Source organism: Labrus bergylta, chromosome 20 (assembly GCF_963930695.1).
Source record: "Labrus bergylta chromosome 20, fLabBer1.1, whole genome shotgun sequence".
Lineage (NCBI taxonomy): Eukaryota > Metazoa > Chordata > Actinopteri > Labriformes > Labridae > Labrus > Labrus bergylta.
The window spans coordinates 467,995-482,075 of NC_089214.1; the positions used below are offsets into that span (position 1 = coordinate 467,995).

At 46.9% G+C, this 14,081-nt stretch overlaps 1 protein-coding gene across 5 annotated transcripts in view; it reads right to left on the bottom strand.

Moving 5' to 3' along the window:
* The window catches only part of LOC110004054 (receptor-type tyrosine-protein phosphatase mu), a 106,065-nt gene extending 94,990 nt beyond the window's left edge, over positions 1-11,075 (bottom strand). Inside the window, exons 1-6 of one of the 5 annotated variants that reach the window (XM_065948666.1) lie at positions 9,902-11,075; positions 8,725-8,834; positions 6,415-6,493; positions 5,670-5,785; positions 3,099-3,273; positions 1,082-1,194 (exon numbers count right to left, since the gene is read on the bottom strand). In XM_065948666.1, the coding sequence (XP_065804738.1) occupies positions 1,082-1,194; positions 3,099-3,273; positions 5,670-5,785; positions 6,415-6,493; positions 8,725-8,834; positions 9,902-10,094 (786 nt within the window). In that variant the 5' untranslated portion in view covers positions 10,095-11,075. The remainder of the gene's footprint in view (positions 1-1,081; positions 1,195-3,098; positions 3,274-5,669; positions 5,786-6,414; positions 6,494-8,724; positions 8,835-9,901) is intronic. The other 4 variants (XM_065948670.1, XM_065948667.1, XM_065948668.1 and 1 more) reach the window with 4 other exon arrangements.
* Positions 11,076-14,081: the final 3,006 nt, after the last annotated feature.

The following is a 14,081-nucleotide window of genomic DNA, read 5'->3' on the forward strand; positions in this document are numbered from 1 at the left end:
CAACGCTGTCTTTCACTCATACAGTGAAAGACTCGTCAGTCCTTTTTACCTGCCGGAGCCAAAAGTCTACAGATCAACCCCCGACGGACCAGAACTCAGCTACCAGGCGAGAAAGCACAACCACTTCCTGTTTGAGCTGTTTTACACTGCATGTTTAAAGTGGATATAAGTGGTAACTCTTGTATCTCTGACCTTTCAGGACTGTATCAGATAACTTCCTTAAGACGCTCAGAGGTCTTCAGAGCGTTTTCTATGAGGGCTCTGAAGCTCTGGAGTCATCCGGCTACTCATCTGACTCTTTAGGGTTAGGGTCAAGGATCATCGACACTAAGGTGGAACCCAGATCCAGACTCACTGAGACCTCAACAAGGACCTTCGACACTAAGGTGGAACCCTGATCCAGACTCACTGAGACCTCAACAAGGACCTTCGACACTAAGGTGGAACCCAGATCCAGACTCACTGAGACCTCAACAAGGACCTTCGACACTAAGGTGGAACCCAGATCCAGACTCACTGAGACCTCAACAAGGACCACCGACACTAAGGTGGAACCCTGATCCAGACTCACTGAGACCTCAACAAGGACCTTCGACACTAAGGTGGAACCCTGATCCAGACTCACTGAGACCTTCTCAAGGACCACCGACACTAAGGTGGAACCCAGATCCAGACTCACTGAGACCTCAAAAAGGATCATCGACACTAAGGTGGAACCCTGATCCAGACTCACTGAGACCTCAAAAAGGACCTTCGACACTAAGGTGGAACCCTGATCCAGACTCACTGAGACCTCAAAAAGGACCATCGACACTAAGGTGGAACCCTGATCCAGACTCACTGAGACCTCAACAAGGACCTTCGACACTAAGGTGGAACCCTGATCCAGACTCACTGAGACCTTCTCAAGGACCACCGACACTAAGGTGGAACCCTGATCCAGACTCACTGAGACCTCAAAAAGGATCATCGACACTAAGGTGGAACCCTGATCCAGACTCACTGAGACCTCCTCAAGGACCATCGACACTAAGGTAGATCCCTGATCCAGAAGCTCCATGATGACCTTTGACCTCCTCACCTCTCTCTCGATGATCGGCCCGTCTCCGTTGATGGAGTTGGCGTTGAGTTGGATCCACAGGTAGGTGGCGCCAACCGCTGTCAGCTGCGGAGGGGCGATCGGTACGGGGGGCTCTGAGGGACAAACGGAACCAGGATCAGTTTTTTAACACACCTCTTAACGAGCGAGGAAGGAGTTAACTAGTTAATTAATATTTGTGACCTTCGGCGAATAAGAGCAGACCTGGATTCCATTACCCAGAATCCCCGGTGGTGCTGCTCTACTTCCTCTGACCCACTTCATCACACTTCACACACACACACACACACACACACACACACACACACACACAATCATGTGCAGTAGGAAGGATATGTGTGTAATGATGCGTGTTTATCGGACAGTATGTTCACGTTGATACTCACCTGTGTGTCTGTGTGTTTGTGTGTGTGTGTGTGTGTGTGTGTGTGTGTGTGTGTGTGTGTGTGTGTGTGTGTGTGTGTGTGTGTGTGTGTGTTTTATCTCACACACATACACACAGTCTGAGTGACAGTTCAATCAGGGGTTTAGCCACCGGGGATTGTGGGATCTGTGTCGGGTCATGTGACCGACAAACACCTTCCCACCTTTCAGTGTGTGTGCAAAGAGATCAGACAAACTATCGACCCGACACACACAAACATACACACACACACACACACACACACACACACACACACACACACACACACACACACACACATCCAGTGTGTGTATGTGTGTGTTATCTCTCACATTATTGATCTTCTCTGTTATGATTGATATCAGACAGTCTGATCTGTTTCCTGCTCACATCTTTGGACACAGACTAACTGATCTCTGCAGCAGACGGTGCCTGTGTCCTGTGAGAGTGATGTAACAAGAAGGACGTCAGATGTTACAGTCTGTTTACCTCTGAGCAGGTAGAGAAGGTGAAGTAGTTACAGTCTGTTTACCTCTCAGCAGGTAGAGAAGGTGAAGTAGTTGCAGGTAGAGAAGGTGAAGTAGTTACAGTCTGTTTACCTCTCAGCAGGTAGAGAAGGTGAAGTAGTTACAGTCTGTTTACCTCTCAGCAGGTAGAGAAGGTGAAGTAGTTGCAGGTAGAGAAGGTGAAGTAGTTACAGTCTGTTTACCTCTCAGCAGGTAGAGAAGGTGAAGTAGTTACAGTCTGTTTACCTCTCAGCAGGTAGAGAAGGTGAAGTAGTTACAGTCTGTTTACCTCTCAGCAGGTAGAGAAGGTGAAGTAGTTACAGTCTGTTTACCTCTCAGCAGGTAGAGAAGGTGAAGTAGTTACAGTCTGTTTACCTCTCAGCAGGTAGAGAAGGTGAAGTAAAGCGTTCAGCAGGTGATACATGTGTGAAATATTGCAGAAGTTTACTGCAGCACCAAACAATCACCTGTGATCACGACCATGAGCCAGAGAGCGGAGAGATTTTTTAAACGATGAGTTTCTCTATCAGAGCAGATCGGCATTATGGGAAAAGAAAATACCCAGAATCCTCGACAACAGGCGAGATGAAAGTGATGTTTATGAGTCGTCTGACAGCTCCGTCACACACCTCGTTTAATGAGTCCTCTTGAACACACTGTGCATGTGTGTGTGTGTGTGTGTGTGTGTGTGTGTGTGTGTGTGTGTGTGTTAGCAGTCAGGGTTAGTGCGCTAACGCTGTGACAGGAGGCAAACAGGAAGCAAACGGGGCTTTTACTTTGGAGTGTTTCATCTTCACAGACATGACACTGTGACAAAACGATGCAACTGATTCTCCTCTTTACTGAAAACTGAGATTCTAATGAGGCACACACACACACACACACACACACACACACACACACACACACACACACACACACACAGTGCAGTAATGAGGTGAGCAGCTTTAATAAAACTCTTCCTCGTTTGACGATGGAGTCATTAAAATAAAAATGTGACAAACTGCAGCTTTGATCTGAAGGAGCGAGAGAGAGGGGGGAGAGAGAGATAGAGAGAGAGAGAGAGAGAGAGAGAGAGACCAGAACTCACGTTTCACTGTGAGGTCAGCGTAAGAGGACACGCCCACTCCTCGCTCTGATTGGGCGATGCAGCGATATCGTCCAGAGTCGCCCTTCGTCGTGTTCTCCACGTCGAAGCTCGCCACATAGCGTCGCGGGTTCACCGGCTTGGTTTCCCTGACGACCGCCTGACGACCGCCCATCCCCTGACGACGAGGAAATACAACAGAGTCAAACTACACAAAGTACACTAACTATTCAGTACGCACTTTTCAAAATAAAAGAGCCCAGCGAGCAGCTTTAAATCAGATATGAGTGATGGTAGGAACATCGCAGTATCGTCTGCATAACGCATCATTTAGTTCACCTGAAGATACGACTGGAGGCCGGATCGTCTAACGCAGCAGTCCAAACTCGATTTACTTTAATAATAATAAACACCAGGATGTACATTTTATTGATGATAAATGGTTCTCAAGCTTTGAACTCTTTGATGTAAACACTAACGGGTCCTCACTTCTTCTGTTTCTACCTTTAACCAAAAATATTAATTTATGAGACTTCATGAGCTGTGACTGTGTTTGTAGATCAAGACTGTGGGGAAGTAAAAATATTAGAAATACAATTTGGTTGAGGCTGCACAGTGCTGCAGAGGTTAACACTGTAGACTCTCTGCGAGGAGGTTCCTGGTTTGAATCCCCGTCCTTCAGGAGTCTCTCTGTGAGGAGGTTCCTGGTTTGAATCCCCGTCCTTCAGGAGTCTCTCTGTGAGGAGGTTCCTGGTTTGAATCCCCGTCTGTCGGGAGTCTCTCTGTGAGGAGGTTCCTGGTTTGAATCCCCATCTGTCAGGAGTCTCTCTGTGAGGAGGTTCCTGGTTTGAATCCCCGTCTGTCGGGAGTCTCTCTGTGAGGAGGTTCCTGGTTTGAATCCCCGTCCTTCAGGAGTCTCTCTGTGAGGAGGTTCCTGGTTTGAATCCCCATCTGTCAGGAGTCTCTCTGTGAGGAGGTTCCTGGTTTGAATCCCCGTCCTTCAGGAGTCTCTCTGTGAGGAGGTTCCTGGTTTGAATCCCCATCTGTCGGGAGTCTCTCTGTGAGGAGGTTCCTGGTTTGAATCCTCGTCCTTCAGGAGTCTCTCTGTGGGGAGGTTCCTGGTTTGAATCCTCGTCCTTCAGGAGTCTCTCTGTGAGGAGGTTCCTGGTTTGAATCCCCGTCCTTCAGGAGTCTCTCTGTGAGGAGGTTCCTGGTTTGAATCCCCGTCCTTCAGGAGTCTCTCTGTGAGGAGGTTCCTGGTTTGGATCCCCGTCCTTCAGGAGTCTCTCTGTGAGGAGGTTCCTGGTTTGAATCCCCGTCCTTGGTTCCTGGTTTGAATCCCCGTCCTTCAGGAGTCTCTCTGTGTGGAGGTTCCTGGTTTGAATCCCCGTCCTTCAGGAGTCTCTCTGTGAGGAGGTTCCTGGTTTGGATCCCCGTCCTTCAGGAGTCTCTCTGTGAGGAGGTTCCTGGTTTGAATCCCCGTCCTTGGTTCCTGGTTTGAATCCCCGTCCTTCAGGAGTCTCTCTGTGAGGAGGTTCCTGGTTTGAATCCCCGTCCTTCAGGAGTCTCTCTGTGAGGAGGTTCCTGGTTTGAATCCCCGTCCTTCAGGAGTCTCTCTGTGGGGAGGTTCCTGGTTTGAATCCCCGTCCTTCAGGAGTCTCTCTGTGAGGAGGTTCCTGGTTTGACAGGAGCCTCTCTGTGAGGAGGTTCCTGGTTTGAATCCCCGTCCTTCAGGAGCCTCTCTGTGAGGAGGTTCCTGGTTTGGATCCCCGTCCTTCAGGAGTCTCTCTGTGAGGAGGTTCCTGGTTTGAATCCCCGACCTTCAGGAGTCTCTCTGTGAGGAGGTTCCTGGTTTGAATCCCCGTCCTTCAGGAGTCTCTCTGTGGGGAGGTTCCTGGTTTGAATCCCCGTCCTTCAGGAGTCTCTCTGTGAGGAGGTTCCTGGTTTGACAGGAGCCTCTCTGTGAGGAGGTTCCTGGTTTGAATCCCCGTCCTTCAGGAGCCTCTCTGTGAGGAGGTTCCTGGTTTGGATCCCCGTCCTTCAGGAGTCTCTCTGTGAGGAGGTTCCTGGTTTGAATCCCCGACCTTCAGGAGTCTCTCTGTGAGGAGGTTCCTGGTTTGAATCCCCGTCCTTCAGGAGTCTCTCTGTGTGGAGGTTCCTGGTTTGAATCCCCGTCCTTCAGGAGTCTCTCTGTGAGGACTCTGCATGTTCTCCTCGTTCATGTGTGGGTTCTCTCCTGGTTCTCCGTCTTCCTCCCACAGTCCAAAGACATGCTCGTTAGGTTAACTGCTGACTCTAAATTGTCTGTAGGTGTGAATGTGAGTTTATCTGGTTATCTGTCTCTATATGTCAGCTCTGTGATTGGCTGGTGAACAGTCCAGGGTGTAACCCTCTTGATGTTTTCAAATCATCAAGAAGACTTCCTGTTTCACCTGAGCAGGTAAACCCCTGACACAGTTTTCATGTTTGATATTCTGATTTAAATAAAGTTTTAATTAATCCTGAATCAGTTTTGATGATGTTTGAATGTCATGATGATGTCACAATGATGTCATGATGATGTCATGACTGTACCTGCAGGTAGAGCAGCAGGTTGCTCTGTGGTCGTCCGTTCACGGTGCAGTGAAACGTAGCCGTCTGTCCTGCGTTCACCTCCACGCCTTTGATGTGCAGGAAGTGAGGCGTGCTCACTGATAAACACACACACACACAGACACACAACAAACACAGAGGTCAGAGGTAACACACTGATGACATCATCACAGCTGGTATCTCCTTGGTAACAGATCGCCTTTCCCATAAAACATTTTCAGCAAAGCACCAAAAACATATCATCCAATCAGAAAATGGATCCTGGAGGAGGCAGGCTGTGTGTGTGTGTGTGTGTGTGTGTGTGTGTGTGTGTGTGTGTGTGTGTGTGTGTGTGTGTGTGTGTGTGTGTGTGTGTGTGTGTGTGTGTTTGTGTTCCTCAAAAAAATAAAGCAGCATCAAAAATTCGAGTGTTCAGACGGGCAGGTAGATAAACAGACGGATGGATCAAAGTCCATGCTAATCAATTTATACTTTAATGAGCTCCCCTGTCTACACACACACACACACACACACACACACACACACACACACACACACACTGACCTTGATTCTAGATGCCAGCTCAACTTTTAACATCGTTATTCAATTTAGCATCCAAACCTCGTTAACCAATTACTGTCCTGTTCTACAAAGGGGCGGGGCCTTTTCAGCATATATTTGTGTGTGTGTGTGTGTGTGGGTGTGTGTGTGTGTGTGTGTGTGTGTGTGTGTGTGTGTGTGTACTCACTGCACTGGTGTCCCTGAAGTGTGATGTCCTTGATGGCGAGGACTCCTCTCTGACCGTTGCTGACCGCCTCGAACACGACCTGAGACACACAGAACGTTGTGACATCAACAACACGAGACAACACACTGAGCTGCTTTATGCCCTGCTGCAGACAGGTGGCGCTGTGGCACCATCGACATGACTTGGAAAAGTGTAAATCCAGCCAAAAACTGGCATGGAAGAAATTTTTTCAACATTAATTAAAAATAAACATAAAATATAACAAATATAAGATAATTATATTTATTATGTAAAAACTACGTCACCATGGGCGGAGCTGGGGGGCGGGGCTTAAATAAATAAAGTTACGGTATATCTCTCAGACTGACGAGAAAAATAGTAAACACGATGACCAAACAGTGAAGTCAAACTCTCTCTGTGTTTGTTGTACTCAGCTCTGTGGTCACACTGAAGGGGCGGAGCTTCATTTGTTTCACTCAGAGGCTCAAACATGATTCAGACAAGAACCCCTCCCTCTCTGACCAATGTGTGAAGAGTGTGTGTGTGTGTGTGTGTGTGTGTGTGTGTGTGTGTGTGTGTGTGTGTGTGTGTGTGTGTGTGTGTGTCTATGTCTGTGTGTGTGTGTGTGTGTGTGTGTGTTAACATTCCACAGCCTTATCGCTACGGAAACCGGCGGCATGCACTTCCTGTCTGCACCAAGAAACAGGAAATCCTCCTCCCTCCATATGCGGGTCCACCTCCTCTCCTCTGACTCCTCTGACTCCTCTTCCCTTCATTCTTCTTCTCTGCTTCCTGCTCCTCCTGCACCCTCCCTCGTCTCACCGCTCGCTCGCCCGCTGATGTGACTCTGTCCTCCTCTCCTTCATCCTCTCCTTCTCTCCTCTCCTTCATCTTCTCCTTCGTCCTCTCCTTCTATCCTCTCCTTCATCCTCTCCTTCATCCTCTCCTTCATCTTCTCCTTCGTCCTCTCCTTCTATCCTCTCCTTCATCCTCTCCTTCTCTCCTCTCCTTCATCTTCTCCTTCGTCCTCTCCTTCTATCCTCTCCTTCATCCTCTCCTTCTCTCCTCTCCTTCATCTTCTCCTTCGTCCTCTCCTTCTCTCCACTCCTTCATCCTCTCCTTCTCTCCACTCCTTCATCCTCTCCTTCATCCTCTCCTTCATCCTCTCCTTCTATCCTCTCCTTCATCCTCTCCTTCATCCTCTCCTTCTCTTTTCTCCTTCATCCTCTCCTTCGCTCCTCTCCTTCATCCTCTCCTTCATCCTCTCCATCTCCTCTCTTCTTCATCCTCTCCTTCTCTCCTCTCCTTCATCCTCTCCTTCTCGCTTCTCCTTCATCCTCTTCTTCTCTCCTCTCCTTCTCTCCTCTCCTTCTCACCTCTCCTTCATCCTCTCCTTTATCCTCTCCTTCTCACCTCTCCTTCATCCTCTCCTTCTCTCCACTCCTTCATCCTCTCCTTCATCCTCTCCTTCATCCTCTCCTTCATCCTCTCCTTCTATCCTCTCCTTCATCCTCTCCTTCTCTCCACTCCTTCATCCTCTCCTTCTCTCCTCTCCTTCATCCTCTCCTTCTCTCCTGTCCTTCATCCTGTCCTTCTCTCCTCTCCTTCTCTCCTCAGGACAATAGCCTCTGTACACGGTGCACACACAATAACCACAAGGCCACAGCTGCCCCCGACTCTGAATATAGTTAAATGAACATTAGGATCATTAATGAGGGCTCAGTTGAAGGTTTTCTTGAAGTTTGTGAAGCAGAAACAGAGCAGAGTGAGAGTCCTCATGTTTGACACCATAAAGGATCTTGGTGGTGAGACACTCTGTAACCTCAGATTTATTCTTCTTTTAAAGTGAATCTGCTGGATCTTCATGAAAGTGTGTGAAAGTCATGTTTCTGTTGTTCAGTGGGTTCAGATTATTTCAGCTGTTGAAGGTGTTTCAGTGACTGTGTTTGCCCTGCTCTTTGTCTGTCAGGTACGCCTGAAAAAAAACCTTTTTGGAATCAGAAGGTTCCCATGGAGAGAGAAAATCACTTCCTGCTGCTGCTGAATGTGTGTGTGTCAGTGTGTGTGTGTGTGTGTGTGTGTGTGTGTGTGTGTGTGTGTGTGTGTGTGTGTGTGTGTAGTTGTTGAACCAATTAGCTTCAGCCCTCATACGGTTTGGAGATGACAGAGCTTTGAAAGCCACATAAAGGAGCTTTCAATGTGGATCAACCACATCCAGTGACTGTGTGTGTGTGTGTATGTGTGTGTGTGTGTGTGTGTGTGTGTGTGTGTCTGTGTGTCTGTGTGTGTGTGTGTGTGTGTGTGTGTTACCTGGTAGTGGTTAGGCCAGAAGGTTGATACAGCAAGCTCCACCCCCTTCCAGATGTGGTAGGCGGGGCCTGACGAGTTAAAGACAGGAATTCCCAGAGGACTGTTGTTCTCTGAAAGAAATACAAGCACTGTGAATACCTGAGAGCTCCACCCACACACCTGAGAGCTCCACCCACACACCTGAGAGCTCCACCCACACACTTGAGAGCTCCACCAACACACTTGAGAGCTCCACCCACACACGAGTGCTCCACCCACACACCTGAGTGCTCCACCCACACACTTGAGAGCTCCACCCACACACTTGAGAGCTCCACCAACACACCTGAGAGCTCCACCCACACACCTGAGAGCTCCACCCACACACTTGAGAGCTCCACCCACACACTTGAGAGCTCCACCCACACACTTGAGAGCTCCACCCACACACCTGAGAGCTCCACCCACACACATGAGAGCTCCACCCACACACAAGAGCTCCACCCACACACGAGAGCTCCACCTACACACCTGAGTGCTCCACCCACACACAAGAGAGCTCCACCCACACACCTGAGAGCTCCACCCACACACATGGGAGCTCCACCCACACACATGAGAGCTCCACCCACACACCTGAGAGCTCCACCCACACACTTGAGAGCTCCACCAACACACCTGAGTGCTCCACCAACACACCTGAGAGCTCCACCTACACACAAGAGTTCCACCCACACACCTGAGAGCTCCACCCACACACCTGAGAGCTCCACCCACACACAAGAGTTCCACCCACACACCTGAGAGCTCCACCCACACACCTGAGAGCTCCACCCACACACATGAGAGCTCCACCCACACACCTGAGAGCTCCACCCACACACCTGAGAGCTCCACCCACACACATGAGAGCTCCACCCACACACAAGAGCTCCACCCACACACATGAGAGCTCCACCCACACACGAGAGCTCCACCCACACACCTGAATGCTCCACCCACACACAAGAGAGCTCCACCCACACACGAGAGCTCCACCCACACACCTGAGTGCTCCACCCACACACCTGAGAGCTCCACCCACACACATGAGAGCTCCACCCACACACCTGAGAGCTCCACCCACACACCTGGGAGCCCCACACACATTTTTGCGGTAGTTTGTTTTACTTGCGTAGCATTTGTTGTTTATGTGTACCTCTGATGTAGACGTTGAGTGTGGCGGGCGCTGCCCCATCTCGCCCCCCCGCCCTGTAGAACAGGAAGTTGAGGCAGTGTGTGTCGTTCTCTCTAAGAGGGGGCAGCGTCATCTGTGCACGCTCACCGGCGTAACGACCCGACGTGTTCACAAACAGGAAGGATGACCCTGCACACAGGAAGTGACACCTCATTAACAAACAGTCTACAAGTATGTCAAGGTTTCAAAATAAAAGCATGTGTTAATTACGTTAGACATTATGAATAACTCTGTTTGAAATAACGGGCAGAACATTTATTATGTATTTAATAATCTTCTTCGTCACTGATCACACACAGGATCCAATACTTCAAAATAAAAGAGCATGTTAGATGTACGGATATAATTCGACATGAAGAAGATTCAGTGAACACAAATAAAACATGTGAGAAAAACAGAAGCAACCTTAATTTAGTCAACTTAAAAGTACAAAAAAGATCACATGTTAAAATGTCTAACTTTACAGCTGCAGTTCCTCCTGTGTCCACTAGAGTCTGTCTCCTGCAGTGAGTCAGTCTCCATAGAGCCCCATGTTAAAATGTCTAACTTTACAGCTGCAGTTCCTCCAGTGTCCACTAGAGTCTGTCTCCTGCAGTGAGTCAGTCCTCATAGAGCTCTATGTTAAAATGTCTAACTTTACAGCTGCAGTTCCTACAGTGTCCACTAGAGTCTGTCTCCTGCAGTGAGTCAGTCCTCATAGAGCTCTATGTTAAAATGTCTAACTTTACAGCTGCAGTTCCTCCAGTGTCCACTAGAGTCTGTCTCCTGCAGTGAGTCAGTCCCCATAGAGCTCCATGTTAAAGTAAAAATCTTTACATCCTGATACAAACACAGTTTGGGTCTAAGCAGTTTACATGTATAGTTATTTATAGATTTGCATCATTAGGGGCGTGGTATCTTTGACTGACAGGTAGGTGTGTTGAAGTCAACATTTCCAAAATGGCGACCTCTATTGCTGGGTTTCAACACATCTCTTCAGGGACCAAGGATGATATCACTGAGTCTCCACCCATTTTTAAGACAGACTTTTAATTATAAGAATCATGTGATGTCAGAATCCGACTCGAGAGCCTGAGGGGGAGGAGGGCCTGGTCCAGAATCATCTATAGAATGAGTGTGTGTGTGTGTGTGTGCATGTGTCTGTACATGTGTGTGTGTGTGTGTGTGTGTGTCTGTGTGTCACAGTGTGTGTGTGTGTGTGTGTGTGTGTGTCACAGTGTGTGTGTGTGAGGACAAAACTGTCACTTTGTCAAAAGTGAAAATCTCTAATTGGAAGACTTCAGAATAAAAATCTTTTTCACTTTAAAGCTTTAAAACTCAAAACCCATCCTCTGTGTGTGTGTGCGTGTGTGTGTGTGTGTGTGAAGACAGCAGCTGTCAATCATCTGAGTGTCTCTGGATTCACTTTTCCTTTCCGTCTTTGTTTCTCTAAAGTTTCTATGAAATTCAAATGCCTCGCTTGTTTTTTTTCTTTGTGTGTGCGTGTGTATGTGTGTGTGTGTATGTGTGTGCATGTGTCATTGGGTTGAAGGGCGTTTCCATGGTGACAGCAGAAGAGCAGCAGCAGTGATTGGCTGCTTGTTCTCTGAATGATGACTTTATTTCAAAGAGCCGTCATTTTAAAAAGAGATCATTCTGAATATTTGAAGAGTTTAGTGATAATAAACATAAACATACATAGAACTACACACACAGACACACACACACACACCCACACACACCCACACACACACACACACACACACACACACACTGCACACACACACACAGACACACACACACACACACACACACACACACACACACACACTGCACACACACACACACACACCCACACACACCCACACACACACAGACACACAGACACACACACACACAGACACACACAGACACACACACTCACACTCAGAGGTCCAGCTGAATTGTTGCTCTGACTTAGTGACTCGTTAGCAGTTTGTTACTGCAGTGCTGAGCTCACAGTCTGATAACAAACTTCCTGCTTTGTTTCTCTCATATCAATGTTTTCATCACAGGTTCTATGTTCTTATGACCTCATCTTCATATGTTCACATGACCTCATCTTCATATGTTTTTATGACCTCATGTTTATATGTGCTTATGACATCATCTTCATATGTTCTTATGACCTCATTTTCATATGTTCTTATGACCTCATCTTCATATGTTCACATGACCTCATCTTCATATGTTTTTATGACCTCATGTTTATATGTGCTTATGACATCATCTTCATATGTTCTTATGACCTCATTTTCATATGTTCTTATGACCTCATCTTCATATGTTCTTATGACATCATCTTCATATGTTCTTATGACCTCATCTTCATATGTTCACATGACCTCATCTTCATATGTTCACATGACCTCATCTTCATATGTTCTTATGACCTCATTTTCATATGTTCTCATGACCTCATCTTCATATGTTCTTATGACCTCATCTTCATATGTTCTTATGACATCATCTTCATATGTTCTCATGACCTCATCTTCATATGTTCTTATGACATCATCTTCATATGTTCTCATGACATCATCTTCATATGTTCTTATGACCTCATCTTCATATGTTCACATGACCTCATCTTCATATGTTCTTATGACCTCATTTTCATATGTTCTTATGACATCATCTTCATATGTTCTCATGACCTCATCTTCATATGTTCTCATGACCTCATCTTCATATGTTCTTATGACATCATCTTCATATGTTCTCATGACATCATCTTCATATGTTCTCATGACCTCATCTTCATATGTTCTTATGACCTCATCTTCATATGTTCTCATGACCTCATCTTCATATGTTCTTATGACCTCATCTTCATATGTTCTTATGACCTCATCTTCATATGTTCTCATGACCTCATCTTCATATGTTCTTATGACATCATCTTCATATGTTCTTATGACCTCATCTTCATATGTTCACATGACCTCATCTTCATATGTTCTCATGACATCATCTTCATATGTTCTTATGACCTCATCTTCATATGTTCTTATGACATCATCTTCATATGTTCTTATGACCTCATCTTCATATGTTCACATGACCTCATCTTCATATGTTCTCATGACATCATCTTCATATGTTCTTATGACCTCATCTTCATATGTTCTTATGACCTCATCTTCATATGTTCTCATGACCTCATCTTCATATGTTCTTATGACCTCATCTTCATATGTTCTTATGACCTCATCTTCATATGTTCTCATGACCTCATCTTCATATGTTCTCATGACCTCATCTTCATATGTTCTCATGACCTCATCTTCATATGTTCTCATGACCTCATCTTCATATGTTCTTATGACATCATCTTCATATGTTCTTATGACCTCATCTTCATATGTTCTCATGACCTCATCTTCATATGTTCTTATGACATCATCTTCATATGTTCTCATGACCTCATCTTCATATGTTCTTATGACATCATGTTTATATGTGCTTATGACCTCATGTTCATATGTTCACACACACACACACACACACACACACACACACACACACACACTGCACACACACACTGCGCACACACACTGCGCACACACACACACACACACACACACACACACACACACACACACTGGTTGGCAGGATGAGGAGTTTGAAGGTCAGTGTGACGGACGGAGGAGCTGCAGGACTCATAACAGATCTGATCATTTTCAAAGTGTTGAAGGAGTTAAATGTAAATATTTAACCTGCCCATTAGTGTCATGGAGGCGTGGTTATGGTAATATCTCAGGCTGTGGGGGAGGGGCCTGACACCGAGTGGGCGGAGCTTGAAGCCCTGATGATTACATGGATCTCTGACAGAAACAGAATCGACCTTCAGATGTGAAACAGATTCTTCTTCACTTGTCAGTTTATTCTGTTTGTTTGATTTCAGGAGCTGATCGATACTCACCGAGACGATCGATTAGAAAAACAAGAGTTTAATCATGGAGGAAGGGAGGAGGGGGGAGGAGGGGGGAGGAAGGGGGAGGAGGGGGAAGAGGAGGAGGAGGAGGAAGGGAGGAGGGGGGAGGAGGGGGAAGAGGAGGAGGGGGGAGGAGGGGGGAGGAAGGGGGAAGAGGGGGAAGAGGAGGAGAGGAGGAAGGGAGGA